Genomic DNA, 15,061 nt, shown 5'->3' with positions numbered 1-15,061 from the left:
ACTGCTTCTGTGCTGCAGAAAGCCCGCGACCCACAGCGAAACAGAGCCGCCCTGCTGGCCTGGCCAGTGCTTTTGAGGGTGGGCGGGGGAGAAAATTAAAAAAAAAAAAAAAAAAAGTTAAAAGCGATTTATTCCTCCGATCCGGCCCTTTCCTGCCTCTCTGCCTCGCTACAGCCATGCTCTCTCAGCGTTACGGGCAGCACCAGCCCTCCTCCTTCCCGTAATGCGGGTCCGGCCCGCCGGCGGGGATGGAGGAGGAGGCGGAGGCGGGACACCGTGCGAGCTGGGGTGGGGGACGGCGCCGACACACTTCCTGCTCAGCGTTACACAGCACTTTTTCCACCGCCCAGCGGCTTTATGTTGTTTGCTGGGGTTCTTTTTGTAACTGTTGTCGCTCCTCCCAGGCAACCGGCGAGGAGGCCAGGCTCAGCCATCCACCCGCCCCGCGCAGGCCGCCACCGAGCTCCCGCCGCCGCGCTGAGGGGAGGCCGAGCCCGCGCTATGGGGCGGGACGGAGCGGTGGGGGGGAAGTGGAGTAACGGCTGTTGCGCATGCGGAGTGCGCGCGGCGCGGCGACGGCTATATAAGGAGGGCGCCGGGGCGGCGGCGGGAGAGCGCTGAGGCGGCTGGAGGCGGTGGAGTGGAGTAGGGTTGAACGCAGCGGACCGGAGCCGAGCAGAACGCAGGGACAAGGCCCTCGGCCGCCTTCTTGCCGTTTAGCCGCTGACCGCCAGCCGTCTCCCCGCCGACCTCCCTCCCCAACGCCGAGCCGCCGCCATGGTGAAGAGCGTGGGCAGCCTGGTGAGTCCGTTAGGCGGCCTTACCCCAGCCTGGCCGCCTAGGCGGCTCCGGCCTCCTCCGTGTTCTCTCCTCCGCCGTCCCCTTTCCCCGTGAGAGTGGGGGGGAGACGGCGAGCTGAGCATCGCCTCCCCGAGGGGAGGGAGCGGGCCTGCTGGGCCGGCCGCAGCTCAGGCGAGCAGGTGCCCCCCCCTTTGGCCGCCCTGGAGCCTGGTGAGACCTTGGTCCGCGGAGGCCGGCGGCTGAGAGCCCCTGTGCGCCGGGGAGACGGTCCGGGCTGCCCGGGCAGGAGGAGCCTGCTTCACTGCTGCAGCGGGGAAAGGGGGAAACTGAAGGGAGGAGGCGCTTAGACTCCAGGGAGGGAACGAATAACTGTACGACCGAAGGTTTCAGATAGTCAGGATGAGAACGGAGGTGATGTAGTTTCATATTATGACACATTGTTGCTCATCTCCCTTTAAAATATTAAGGAAATGTTATGTTTCATTTATTAAGCTGATAACGGGGTACTGTGGTACCCTAATCTAGAAGTCCCGGTTTGCCTTACCTGCTGCTGGCATGCAGAGGACCAGGCAGCTCTCTTAGTAGAGACTGGCCTAAGTTCTGGTGTGATTATGGATAGGAGTTCATGGAAAACATGAATCCAGCTTTTCTGACTCGAAAGTAGTTCAGGTGCTGGAGCAGGTCCAGAGAAGGCCAACGAAGCTGGTGAGGGGTCTGGAGAATTAACTCGTACAAGGAGTGGCAGAAGGAGCTGGGGTTGTTTAACCTAGAGAAAAGGGGGCTGAAGGGAGACCTTATCGCTCACTACAACTGCCTGAAAGGAGGTTATAGTAAGGTGGGGGGGTCGGTCTCTTCTCCTGAGTAACAGGCAACAGGACAAGAGGAAAAGGCCTCAAGTTGTGCCAGGGGAGATTTAGAGAAGATATCAGGAAAAATTTTTACACTGAAGGGGTTATGAAGCATTGGAACAGGCTGCCCAGGGAAGTGGTTGAGGCACCATCCCTGGAGGAATTTAAAAGATGGGTAGACATAGTGCTTAGAGAAGTGGTTTAGTGGTGGTTTTTGTCGGAGTTAGGTTGATGGTTGGACTAGATGACCTGAAAGGTACCTTCCAACCTAGGCAGTTCTATGAATTACTGGAGCCTTTTCCTATACTTAAATAACAGGAGTTGCTGGTGTAATTAGTATTTCCCTTGTTACGGTACTGTCTGACTTGTTCAGTACACTAAGGCAGCACCTCATTGTTTGTATGGTTCTGTGAATACAAACGTGTCTGTGGCTTTGTGATACAGAATAGTAATAAAGCCTAGACCAACAGATGGAGAATACTCTGCTGGTGATGAAATAGTATGTGGTCTTGTGCACAGCAGCTGACCTGATTGATGGACAACAATACAGTACTTGTTAGCTGTAACTTATGAACCCAAATCTCAAAAAATGTATTCTGTGCAAACTTAGTGAGCTCTTCATTTCAGGGAAAATACTCTTGGGCTAGTCTTGAATTCTGAATGTGAAATTTGGTTGAAGTGTCAGTTTGATCTGATTGTGAATGGCCTGTGAGTGATGCTGTATGGCATCCAACTTTGTCTTCTTTGTCTTCAGGTCAGCTCTGTGCTCTGCTATAGTCAGCTCACTGCGTAAGTGAAAAGCATGGCAGGCTTTCCCTGTTGGACCTCTTAAGATGTTAACATCTGACACATGAGCATACTAATTCTTGTGACCACAGCTTAAACATCTGTGAATGCAGAAAGCTCCTCAAAGTTAAGATGAATGAAATGCCGTGTCATTCAGGTCCTGAAGGTGGAACAGTGTGTGAGTTCAACCTGGAATTCCTATTCTGATTTGCGTCTCTCCCCCTTCCCCTTTCTCTGTTTATGGAGGGACAAAGGGGGCGAACTTTTTGAGTAAGAATTGAGCTTTTTGGTATAGGCTGGAACAGCTTAAAAATAGTCAATAAACATGGTTTTGGAGGAAAAGCCTGCTCTAACTTTAAGTGGATTATCCTCACAACTATGACCATAGATTAATAGTCTGCTGTAGTTAAAGCACGGTTTTGTTGTTCATCCATGGTGGATTCAACAGTCCTGCTGACAACAGGATTTTAACACCAGCGTATTCAAGTACAGTGCAACGGGGATTTCTGGATTAGTTCTGTTTTTCAGTGAAGCAGATTTCTATTCTTTTCTGATACAAAGAGGAAAACCTCTTCTTTCACTACCTGCAAAAGCTTCTGTGAGTGACATCTCTAATGTGAGCATGACAGCTAGCTAGATTTGGCCCCTTTCCTAACACACCTCTTCAGAAACTGACCAGCTTCTGAAGAATGGCTATTTTCAGGGTGCTTTACTGGTCCCTCTCAAGTCCCCACTAGTGGACAGAACGAGTAGTACTTCAGTTGGTTTCAATATGTGGTCTTGAGATGGGTGAGTCATGTAACTTTAACAGGGCTTGACTATGCGACATAATGCCTTTTATAGCAGAAGTTAATGGGGTATATAAACTGTTAAAAACCTGCCAAAGCTTCTGTCTTCACACTAGCCGCCCCTCTGTTGTTCGAGTCAAAGCAAATATTGAAAGTTTGCAGCTTCAGATGCAAATGATAGTTTCAGAAGTGGAGTCTTCTAGGGAGTTCAAGCAGTTGAACCATTTGTCTGTTTATGCTAGTTTCTGTACTGAAAAAAAAAAAACCAACCCAAAACCAAACAAACCGCTAAATTATGTAGTAACCATTGGCAGTCAGATGATGACTGGCTTATTCCAGGTTCAAGGGTGAGTTGATATGTGTTGGAAATCGTGTTTACAACTAAAGGTCCACACCATCTGGCAGATTTGATTAAAGCTATCTGTTGCTGAGAGCAGTAGACTCCTTTCAGCACTGTTTGTGGTCAGTAGCCTCCATTTTGAGGTATTGCTTGATGCTAGGAATCCCTGCTGCACTAGAGGCTTTCGTTGCTATAGCCTTTTCACTTACTTGGCCCTTGGAAGCAGAGGCCTGGACCAGTGTATTTGTTGAATGCAGCATGCGCTTTTCTGCTGGAGGGTAATATAAGCAAAATGAGGTCTTGCATGTGCTCAGGGAGGTTGTGGTTAAATGTTCAAAAAATTTCCCCAAACCAGCAACCATCTGATGAGGTTTCCCCCAGTGATGTTCTGCCTGAAGAAAATATTGGTTAACAAAGTTGTAAGATCCTCTAATAGAGTGACCAAATGGTCTTGTGGTGGGAGGTTCCTCTTCTGTTAGCAAAGATGATCTGGTTTTTATATGAAAGCTTGTAATTTCAGAGTTAACATGAAAGTCAACTGTGGAAGTCCATCAAACAGGTTGAGTAACTTGTTTTGCCCTTGCTACTGTCTTCCTTCCTCCAGGGAAATTAAGCTCACTGGGAAAACTTTCAGGACTTCTCCCTAGTTCAGTATTTCTTAACTTGCAAGAGCAAGGACCTTTTGACCCTGCATCTCTTTTCACTCTCCCACAGCAATTCTAGCTGATACTAGAGATGACTTGCAAGGCAACATCTGATTGTAGTCAGGACTGGGTCTCCAGTGGTGCATGGTGTGTGACCAACTGTAGGTATCATGCCCTTTGCCCTCCCACTTTCCCTTTGTTTCTGGAATAGCAAACCTAAGGTGTGTGGTCATAATGATGAGCACATCCCAGGGCTGGACTTTCTTTTGCAGAATACAGTAGTTATGCAGCTGGACTGAAGACTTAAGGGTAAGAAGACAAAGGCCGAACTGGCAGGTGCAGGAAGTGGAATTGGTAAAGAGCTGGTGATGTTACAATGCAGAGGTGTGAGAAGCTATACCAAAAAGTAAGCTGTAGGATTTGAAGGTGGGGAGGAGTGAAGCTTGACTGACTAACCTGTGGTATAAGTAGTTGCAGGGAGCAGGTAGCATGGATTGCTGTGTACAGGGAAATTGAGCGTTGTTGGTGAGAATGGGGTACTTTTGGGGCTGGGGTGCAGGAATACAAACTATGTCAGTACGGGAGTAGGGGAATGTGGAGAGACAGGAAAACTTCCTGTTCCTGTCTCTTTCAGACTGAGAGTAGGTGGTGCGGAGTGTTAGCTACTGATCTTACAGCAGGGTAAGATCACTCAGAATATCCAAGATGCAAGGATGGAAGAACTCAACACATGGAGGCTGCATTTCTGAAAATAGCTACTTTGGGAGGGAAAATGTCTTATCAACAGGGAGATGTAATGCTGGGTATATTTGAAGTTACAGGAACTTACGAAGACTTTCATGTAGGTTTATACATAAGAATGTTGGTGTAGGGCCCTCTGCTTGCTTGTTAAATATACTCATGACCAGTTTAATTGTGCGTACTCTTGGCTTCTCACCTCTGTGGCTTTCTTTAATGGGGGGAATAGCTTACTAGAATCAAGTATCAACTTACTGTGACTGGTTGCAGAACGTGGCATTAGTTAACGCCTGCACTGCGGAACCAACCACTGTGTACATGTGGCAGTAACCATATTGCTTTCAGTTAGCTGCTGCTGACAGAACTCTAATGCTCTGGTCTGTTGAGTTGGGGAGAGTAAAGCAGCTATCTTTCATGTGCATAATCTGAAATTAAGTTATATTAACAGCTCTCCTAAAGCTTGCATTGCCATGAGTAAAGTTAAGGAATGTTGAAGTGGCTTGTACTTGCTTTGGAAAAGAAACTGTCAGGAAGTAGCTCTGTGCTAGGAGATACCTGTTTGCCTCTTGCTGGCATGCAAGTATTTGCTTTTTATGTCTTTCAGTTCTGCTAAAATACTCACTTTTTGACCAGAAAGCATGGTTAATGGGGTGTAAATTCAAAAAAATGATAGGTGTGACAAAGTGCATCAAATGGACTTGAAGCTCTGAATAAGTATTGTGTGTTACTTCTGTAGTCTGTATGTGTGGCATTGCTTTGGCTAGTGATGTTACATGTCAGTTCACTTGGCAAAATAAGTAAAATAACTGTCCTATGAGCTTGCTTTAGAAAACATGCTGTAGAGTAAATCACACAACATCACTTTTATGTTTGCCATTGATTGGAAAAGGCATCAGACTGCAGGAGTGTACAAAGGCTTGTGTCCTTTTCAAATTCTACAGAGGAAAGTCTGTCCCAGAAGAAAATTGAAGTCTTCTGCCAAGGCAGAAATGAGAAAATGGGTTATTAAAACCCATAAGGATCACATTCAGGGGGTAGCACTAAACAGAGCTACCAGATGAATTTCTAGCCTTTGTTTGCACAATTTTCAGTGAGTTGGGGTGACTGAGCATTGTGAGCTTTTCTAATTGAAGAGTTGTAAGACACTGGCTGATGCTAGCACTGATGAAAGCAATTCATACTGAAGCACTTGCATGATGGTACAAATACCCCAGTTAAGTGAAATGTTTAAAGAGCTACCAAAATTGTTACTGTGTTAAGGCTGAGAGCAAACTAGCTTTGGGATTAGTCTGGATTGTTTTGGAAATGATGAGAAAAATCACTAATGTGTTGAATTCTTTTTTTTTTATAGTCTGAATTTGAGGCAGAACTGAAATCTGCTGGTGAGAAGCTTATAGTAGTTGATTTCTCTGCCACATGGTGTGGACCATGCAAAATGATCAAGCCCTTTTTCCACGTAAGTAGCCTTTCTGTTTTTATTGGCAACTGTATTAAAGTATATACAAATGTCTTCTGTTGCTTGATGATAACATGGAGGAAACTTCCTTTTGCCACATGTAACTGCCACCATTTTCTGGAAAAGGGAGAAATCACAGAAGTATCTACTTAAGAGACTATCAAGTTCAATATACTGACCTTTGATATAGCTGGGAGCTCAAATGCTCTTTAGCTTTTGATGTTCTAATGCTTACATGTGTCTTAGGTCTAGAGGCAATGCAACTTTAGGTCCCTAAAGTGGTGGGATATGGAGTGGAAACAATGCTTGTCCTTCTGCATACAGTTGTAATCATTCCAGCTGTGTTTAGGTGGCAGTGTTATCTCATGGTAAAGTACAAGATAAGCTGTAAGAGAAAGCCTTTCACCTATGTCTTGGGATATTTGAGTCTTCTTTATGGGTGCTATGTTTGAACAAGTTCCAACACACTCTTCCAGATATTGGAGCAGAAAATAAAATTTTTGTTCTGGTCAGTAACATTGTTGCTTTGAGGTAACAAGGCTAGTTTCACTGGGGAATGAGCTGCACCTGCCTTATGATTTACATGATTGTGTCTTAAAAGAACGCTTTCCTGCAACACTAACTTTGTAGTTTCTTATTTCATTCTAGAGCTTGTGTGAGAAGTATGGCGATGTGGTGTTCATCGAGATTGATGTGGATGATGCCCAGGTATGGTCCAGGCTAGTGCTGACAGAAGGCAGCTAATGAGTTCTACACAAGTGACAATGAAGAACTTTTTTTTTATTATTTTATTTGTATGTCCTTGTAAATACTGAAACAAAATGAGAGATTACTTCAATTTTGAGAAGCATAGATAGGGGTTTAGCACTTACACTGGGAAGGATGAATTTTTAGAGGATTTGTACCTGAACAGAACAAACTGCCTTGGTTATCTGCAGACTTGAAGCCCTATGGCATATGTTAGATAACTTGGAGCACTGAGCCCTTACTGTGTGAGGGAGTGTTAGTCTAAGGCCTTAGCTGCTTTGATGCAATCTTACCTAAAACTAATGGCTCACAACTGTCTGGTGGTCCGTCTAGTCTCTGCTGCTTTTCGCATTATGTCCTCTTTCATGTCTTAAGTGCACTAAAATGTCTGCTGTGTAGCAGTTCTAGCAACGTCAGATAGGTACTTGGACAATGTCCGGGTGAAACACAAGAGTTGATGTAGGGCTTTTGAGCCTTACAAATAGTCATCTGTTTGATGCAGAGGTCTAGTGTTTTTTTCCAAACACAGTACAGGTATAATAAATGGTTTTGCTATTGCATGAATTAAATGCTGAAGGGAGGATCTTTCAAGCTTCAGGGAGATGTTAAGACTGCACTGTTTTTGCTAGTGATGAGCTACCAGAAGTGCTTTTTCTTCATTTTGAGCAGTAATGACTTTGCCCTGTCACCTAAACAAAAGGCAGCTAGTGGATTCTAAATGTAACATCCTTCAGACATGCACAGCTGAAGACTGTTTTCTGTCCCTTCCAGGATGTGGCTACACACTGCGATGTGAAGTGCATGCCAACGTTCCAGTTCTACAAGAATGGAAAGAAGGTAGGCTCTCCTCTTTTGGAACTGGAGCGGGCAAGCTAAACACTTGAAAGAAGATGGGGAATGTCAGACTACATAGCCTTTTTTCTCTTGGAAATATGTCTGGGGCACCACTGGCATTAAGACACTCCTGAGAGCAAGCAAGTTCATCTTAGTGCTGCAGCAAATGTAACATGGACCATCAGTTAACTGGTGAAGCAAACCTTATTGTTCACGGGTGGTGAAGTGAGTTAGTGTTACAGGTCAGTCTTACAGGCAGAGCTTCATGAGAGGTTAGTGGGGTTAGATGTCTGTGTTAAGACTTCCATTTGCCTAGCACCCTGCTTACTACTGATCTTGGTTAGTAGTTGTTCTCTGGAAGCAGCTCATGTTCAAGCAGAAACATGACTACATATGCACATAGAATCCCACCCAAACAGAAGTCTCTAACGTGGTTGAATGTACACACAGCTGAAACAACTGCTTGGGTGCTTTTACGTAGAGGCTGTGTAACCTGTGCACTGGAGGTCCTGTCCCCATCAGAGGACTGAACAGAGATCTTGTGCCTGCTCTGCCAAGAGGTGGATGATATGAGATGCAGACCATGCTCTCTGACGGCATAGTGACCTGCCTGTGCAGGGTAGTTGTGAATGGTTATCTGCTGAAGCAAAGAATTGCTGAGCTAAATATGTTATTGTGGGCTTTTTAGTTTGTCAAGCTGGCTGAAGGTAGGCTTTTCTAAAGTAAAACAATACTGGTGTGGAAGCTTCATGTCTGAAGGCATTGGAATTGTGACTTGAAAAGTGAGTGTCAGGTGACCTTCAGTCCTGTTTAATATGTGGCCAAGTCATGAGTAATAACCTTTAACAGTTTTCTCAGGGTAAACCTTCACAGCTTCATAATGTAATTGGAAGAATTGTGATTATGACATGACAGTGTGTGAATGTGTTATGCTTAACCCTGTTGTGTGGATTTTTGTTTTGGGTCACCCTGGCAGTTCTCTGGACACCTGAGTACTGAGTGAGCAATTTCATGGCCTGTAGTGCAGTCTTCTCTGTACCTTGCACCCCTGTAGGTACTGGAAGAGAGAGCCACTGGTTTTGAGACATGAATGTTGGCTTTGTCTTTCTGCTGTGTAAGTTGCAATGAGGACAGTTCTCACAGAAGCCAAGCTAAGGGACAGGTCATTTGGAGCAGTCCTTCCAGAATTTGATTGGTGAGGGTCCTGAGCCACCCAAGGGTAGCTTTGAGCTACCTCTGCTGTGCAGTGATCTCCAGAGTCTCTTCAAGACTGCATTGGAGTCTGACTTGATGTTTGTTCAGGGTCAGTTATCTTTTCCCTTGTAGAAGGTTCCAGCAGTGGTAGTCTGGAAGTGATTCTTGATAGACTCTTGTTTTTGAGTTGAGTGGGAGATGAGTAGATGAACATCTGTAGAAATACTCCCTGTTTTGGGTATGAAAAAATTTTAGGTGTAGCAGAGTTGAATAGATGTATATGTGTCTTTATGTTATGAAGCACTGAATGCAATGGTTCTAAAAATCAATCTCTCTTTACAGGTGCAGGAGTTCTCGGGGGCCAATAAAGAGAAGCTGGAAGAGACCATTAAAAGTCTAGTCTAGTCTCCAGCCATGGAGACATTGAAGCATGACTGCTTCGGCTAAATTATAGCCTGCAACTTTTCTACTTCAAAAAAAAATCTAAGCAAGCTAGCTAGACCAAGGGGATATTTCCATCATTTAATCTATGTAAAAGAGTACAATAAAGTGCAAGTTCTTCACTTTTGGATATTGCCCTGTGTTTGAATGAAAATGTGAGGAATTTTGTGATGTCATCAAGGTGTTGGGTTTTTTTGTATTAAAGAAGTACTGTCTGGATATAAAAGACTTTGTCAACTGCTCCCTGATCTATTACTAGGGGTGGAAAATTGTGTTGCATTGGTAGCGCAGTTGCTTTAGAAGTCTGCTGCCACCTTACTCAGGTGGTAGTCACCAGGCTATAATCTGAATAGTGGCAGTCTGACTTGCAGATACAGAAGGGGAAGTTTAGGAGTGGTAGAGAAGAGGATGGTGACTCGGTGGGGTACGTTCTTTTTTTCATTCCTCTTTAGCTAAAGATTCTTTTAAAAACTGTTAAGCCTCAGTTTAGATTTCAAAACTAAGGCTTGGCGTATCAGAACATAATATCAATCCTACATGGAAGTGTAAGGTTGGACATGGAGCTGCTGCCTTTTTGCCTCCAGTTTTGCCTTGCCATTGGTGTACCTTCTGGTTCTATTAGTAGCAAAGTATTTTCAGTCTGTAAGTAGGGCTGCTTTTTTCCTGGGCAGTGATCTGGAACAAATGACTGAAGAGGTACAACTTTTAGTGCCTTAGGCCCAGGATAACTTAGACTTATGCATTCTTCTCCTCTTCATTTGATTGCACTATTGCATTCTTAGAACATAGTGGACACTTAACCTGGACTCTGCATTCCTGCAGCCTGCATTGGGTTGCCTAGATTAATGCTGACCTGCTGGTGTCTGTATATTGTTCAATGACTCTTCCCAGAGTTACCAAGGGGAACTGCTGTGTTTTGCCACCATATCAAAATGGCATTCTTGCTGGCTTGGGTGTTGTCCTGAGTAAGAATTCAGTAAATAATGAAGCAGGGCTGTAGCTAGCAGCAATGCCCAATGCGGTGGTTAGGGCTAGGTGAGCTGTGCTGTTCATCAAGTATCACTGGTGAAAAAGCGAGACTTCCTGCTACGTATGCAGACAATGTGGAATGAGTGAGCCTCTTGTCTTTGTGGTGGGGAGCTCATGTGTGACTCAGCCTTACACTCATTTCACAAGCATGCATGAATTTCCTGGCTTTTGAGGACTGGAGGCCCTCAACAGCTTGCTGTGTATGTTCCCTATTTGAAACAAGATTTTTCTAGTCCACAAAGTGACCACACCCTTTAGTTGAGAGTAAGGCATCAAGGATCCTCTTGGAGGTAGGATCTGGATTGTGATTATGCAAGGAGGAGGACATGCAAAATGCTTTCTGTGCAGCTCTGAGTATTTGAGGAGTGCAGCTGTGTGTTTAAAAATCTGTTCACACAGGTAAGTGGGTAACCACTACCCCCAGTGGTGCCATGGACAGACTTTTGGGGAGAAAATAAAAAGAAGCTGGAACAAGTACTGCACCATTAATATCACACCATCTGCAAACAAGCATTGCTTGTAAAAGCAGTTCCTGGGTGGCCTGCTTATTGCCTCTGGGCAGTAGCTGGGAGCAAGAAAGGCTTTCAAAATCCTGGTGAAAAGTCCAGATGAAGTGCGGGAGGAGCCCCTAAAATCCAGCTTTGTCCTTAAGAAATAAGGAAGCTACTAAGATGTGCTGCAACATATGAGTAACATACAGTATTTCTGCTGAAGGGTGACACCAGACCAGGTTGTTGCAGCAGGGGAAAGGTGCAGTTAATGGGAAATGCTGCTCCTGTATTGAATTTGACTTAATGCCTTGTTTACTGCCATGATAAGATGCCACTCTATAATAGCCTGGAAAGTCCCAGGTGACAAAGAAGTGACTGTAAATTCAAGATAGGATTGGGAAGGATCAGAAGGCTGGAATAACTCTTGTGCTGAAACTGAGGTTGTAGAACAGTTCTCGCAAGTGCAGTGAGTCTTCAGCTGCCTGTGCTGCAGCGTCTTCCTGTTTTGAGAACTGGCATGTGGGCCTTATTTGGAAGGAGGTGTTCTCTAAGGCCTGGCTCTTTTGAGGATTATGCAGTGAGGATCTGTGTGTTAGGGAAATGTTCCCTTTAAAGGAACCAGCAAGCGTACTCTCTTAATGTGCATAGTTATGCCAGAATTTGAGTGTTTGAAGTTGGTCCTTGTCATTATGGGCGATGGAAAGCAAAGCCTAATGGTTATACCTAGCTGATGTAAGGAGTCTTGGTTCCTACAGAGACAGTGCCCCTGCTGGGAGGCGAGAACCCCAGTTCAGGATGGGAACTGGGCTGAGTCTTCTAACAGGCCTGAACATGGGGTGTCAGTCTTTAACAAAGCCTAGATGTAGCAAAGGTTTTGCCCTAAATGGAATGGGTACAAGTAGCCATGCTAAAACCCAGGCCGAGTGCCCTGTCACATGGGCAGTAAGTAATACCCTGGAGAACTTGGTATTTTTTTTTTTGCTTGTTTTTCATGAGGGGGAGTGAGACCAGAATTACCATATGCCAGACAGCAGTGCAGCAGAGTCAGTCTTTGATTGAACTCTGTGATCTGCTGTTTGCATGAACAGAGCTGATTGCTTTGATGCAGTGATCTGAACAGATGCCTTTAAAGGGAAGTGGTAGATAGCCACCTGACTTGAATGTTTGGAAGAACCTTGATGTATGTGGCAGAGAAGAAACAACATATAAATGTTTCTTCTCGGAGTAAGTGCTTTGGGAAGAAGTTCTCCTCCCCTCAGGTAATGACTGCAGTCTGTTTCATTTGGCTATGAAATGGCTGGGATCTGTGCCTTGACTGCTGTCAAACCAGTAGAGCAAGATGTTTTTGTCCGCAGCCTGTGACACAGCTTGCTTTCTTACAGTGGGCTGGCCAATGGGAAGAGCAGTACTTCCTTGCACACAGCAATTGGAACACGTGGCTGGAATGACTAAGCTTAATGAGAGGACCAACTTATCATGAAAGGGAGGGCCAAGAGGTGACTGTGAGTGGACAAGGGAACTGTGCTTGATTAGCTTGAAGTGACATAGTGACACTTCTTAAGTCCATCCATGTGTTCTGGAACTGCCGTCATGCATGTGGAAGGATTCGCTTAACCACCTGCAGACCTCTTCCACATCTCTTGCAGCAGTCGGCTGAACTTCAGCTCCCGTTAACCATTTGCTCTTCATTCTTTCCTTGACCTGAATGAAGTCAGACTTGTATTGCCCCCTGAATGATTCCAGTAAGAGTATTTTAATTATTCTAACATTTCAATTCATACTGTTCATACATCAAAACTAGCTGGATCTAGCAAGGACTAAAAAACAACTTCAGTGGTTTTAGCGATGCCAACCAACTGGCATAGCAGCTCCGCAGTGCTATGCTCTGAGATGTGCAACTTGCAGCCACCCAAGGAGTTGGTTGGAGGAACGTGCTGGTGAAATCTTTGCTAGACCAACTTGTAGTGCTGGTCCCTGGCCCTGGGTGAGGGGTGGGAAGGACTGACTGGTGGGTTGGCCTTGGCTGGCTGCCAGGTGCCCACCAAGCCCCTCTGATTGCTCCCTTCCTCAGCTGGACAGAGCAGGGAAATGACAGAAAAGCTCGTGGCTGGACTTAAGGATAGGAGAAAGCACTCAGCAATCAACAGTTACAGGCAAAAGGGACTCACCTTGCGGAAATTTATTGCAATTAAACAGAGTAGGATAATCAGAACAAATCTACCTTCTCCCTTCTTACCAGGCTTAGTTCCACTCCTGATTATTCCACCTCCCCACCCCTGAGTGGTGCAGGGTGATGGGGTTGCAGTCACTTCATAACATGTCTCTGCTGCTCCTTCCTCCTCACATTCTTCCCCTGCTTGAGTGTGGGGTCCATGGGATACAGTCCTTCAGGAATGGACCGTTCCATTGTGAGTCCCCATAGGCCACAGGTCCTGACAGAAAACCTGCTCCAGTGTGGGCTCCTCTCCACAGACCAGAAGTCCTGCCAGGACCCAGTTCCTCTGTGGGCTGTACATGGGCTGGAGCTTCCTTTGGAAACATCCACCTGCTCTGGTGTGGGGCCTTGCACAGGCTGCAGGTGGACAGCTGCTCCACTGTTAACCTCCATGGGCTGCAGGGGGACAGCCTGCCTCACCATGGTCTTCACCATGAGCTGCAGGGGAGTATCTCCTCTTGTGCCTGCAGCACCTTCTGTGCTGCTCCATCCTTCTTCCTTGACCTTTGTGTCTATAGGGTGATTTTTCTCACGCTCTTGTTCCTCTCGCTGCTGCTGTTGTGTAGCTTTAGTATTTTTTTTACCCTTTCTCAAATATGTTATCACGAGGGCTCAGCTTTGGCCAGCCTCTTGGAGCTGTCTGTCTGTCTGTCTGATGTGGTGGCAGCTTCTGGTATCTTCTCACAGATGCTACCCCTGCAGCCCTTCTTTTTACTCACTACCAAAAAAGCCCACTACCCAAACATTCCCATGTCAACCTAATGCATTGACATGCCAACAACAGGCAGTGCAGGACTGAGAGGGCACAAGGCCATGGCATGGAGTCTCTGTGCTTCATCTGAAGTAACAACTGTATACCAACTCCATCCCAGCTCTGAAACCTTTCTCTGTAGGTCTTCCTTGGTCAGAAGACCAAGCACAAAGGTATGTCAGGAAGAAGAGTCAGATAAGGAGCTCTGGGGAGGCAGTGGGCACTGTACTCAGTTTAGTTGAGTGGTGTTTGAACTATACTGTGGCATCCTTATTTTCAGTGGAGGTTTTGTGCAGGTGAGATGCATACCCAGTCAGATGCCTCCAGATTTTATAAGGATCAACTAGATGACTTTGAGGAACTTGAAAAAGTCTTGTGGAGATGTCAGGGAAGAATATCCACATGAAATTATTTTTATTTTTTTTTTCCTCATCTGGAGAGGGAAAGCTGAGATGGTTTAGGCTGCTAGGCAGAGAAGGTGAAGAATGCATGGGATCTGTATGAAGCTTTATCTCTACCTGCAGCTGAAGACAGATTTGTGATAAATGCAAATCTCCACAAGGTGGCAGTCAGTGACTGTCCATGTTTATACATATATTTATAGTCTCGCTGGCTCTGGGAATGCCTTGTGGTTTTCCCTCTCTGATAGTGCTTGGGTAATGGTAGTATCTCTAGGTAATGGGCTAGAGGAGAATCCAAGGGCGGTGATTTCCCACTGTCCAGGTGGCACCCTCTGCCTGGGAACTGGAGCAACTGCGGGGGTGGGGGATGTAGCAGAGGTGTGAACAGACTCTAGGGAGGGGGAAAAGCATTGGGTCCAACTGCATCCACGGAGGAAGTGTTTTAGACCAAGCTCAGGTCACCTCCCTTCCACTTGAGTCAGTCCATGACATTTCCCCAGGGAAGCAATCGAGTCTGTTTTTTCACTTTTCTTTGCATCTGTTTCTAGTTCCTCTGA

The 15,061-nt window shown here is 45.7% G+C and overlaps 1 protein-coding gene across 18 annotated transcripts in view; it reads left to right on the top strand.

The window, feature by feature from the left end:
- Positions 1–391: 391 nt before the first annotated feature.
- Positions 392–15,061, top strand: part of LOC128902166 (thioredoxin) — a 37,453-nt gene continuing 22,783 nt past the window's right edge. For 5 of the 18 annotated variants that reach the window (XM_054184609.1, XM_054184605.1, XM_054184606.1 and 2 more), the window contains exons 1-4: positions 579–801; positions 6,297–6,401; positions 7,050–7,109; positions 7,920–7,985. In XM_054184609.1, the coding sequence (XP_054040584.1) occupies positions 778–801; positions 6,297–6,401; positions 7,050–7,109; positions 7,920–7,985 (255 nt within the window). In that variant the 5' untranslated portion in view covers positions 579–777. Of the gene's footprint in view, positions 802–6,296; positions 6,402–7,049; positions 7,110–7,919; positions 7,986–9,518; positions 9,740–15,061 lie in introns of those variants that run through there. The other 13 variants (XM_054184612.1, XM_054184614.1, XM_054184613.1 and 10 more) reach the window with 8 other exon arrangements.

The sequence above is a fragment of the Rissa tridactyla genome, chromosome Z (assembly GCF_028500815.1).
Source record: "Rissa tridactyla isolate bRisTri1 chromosome Z, bRisTri1.patW.cur.20221130, whole genome shotgun sequence".
Classification (NCBI taxonomy): Eukaryota; Metazoa; Chordata; class Aves; order Charadriiformes; family Laridae; genus Rissa; species Rissa tridactyla.
This window is presented reverse-complemented; position numbering and strand designations above follow the sequence as displayed.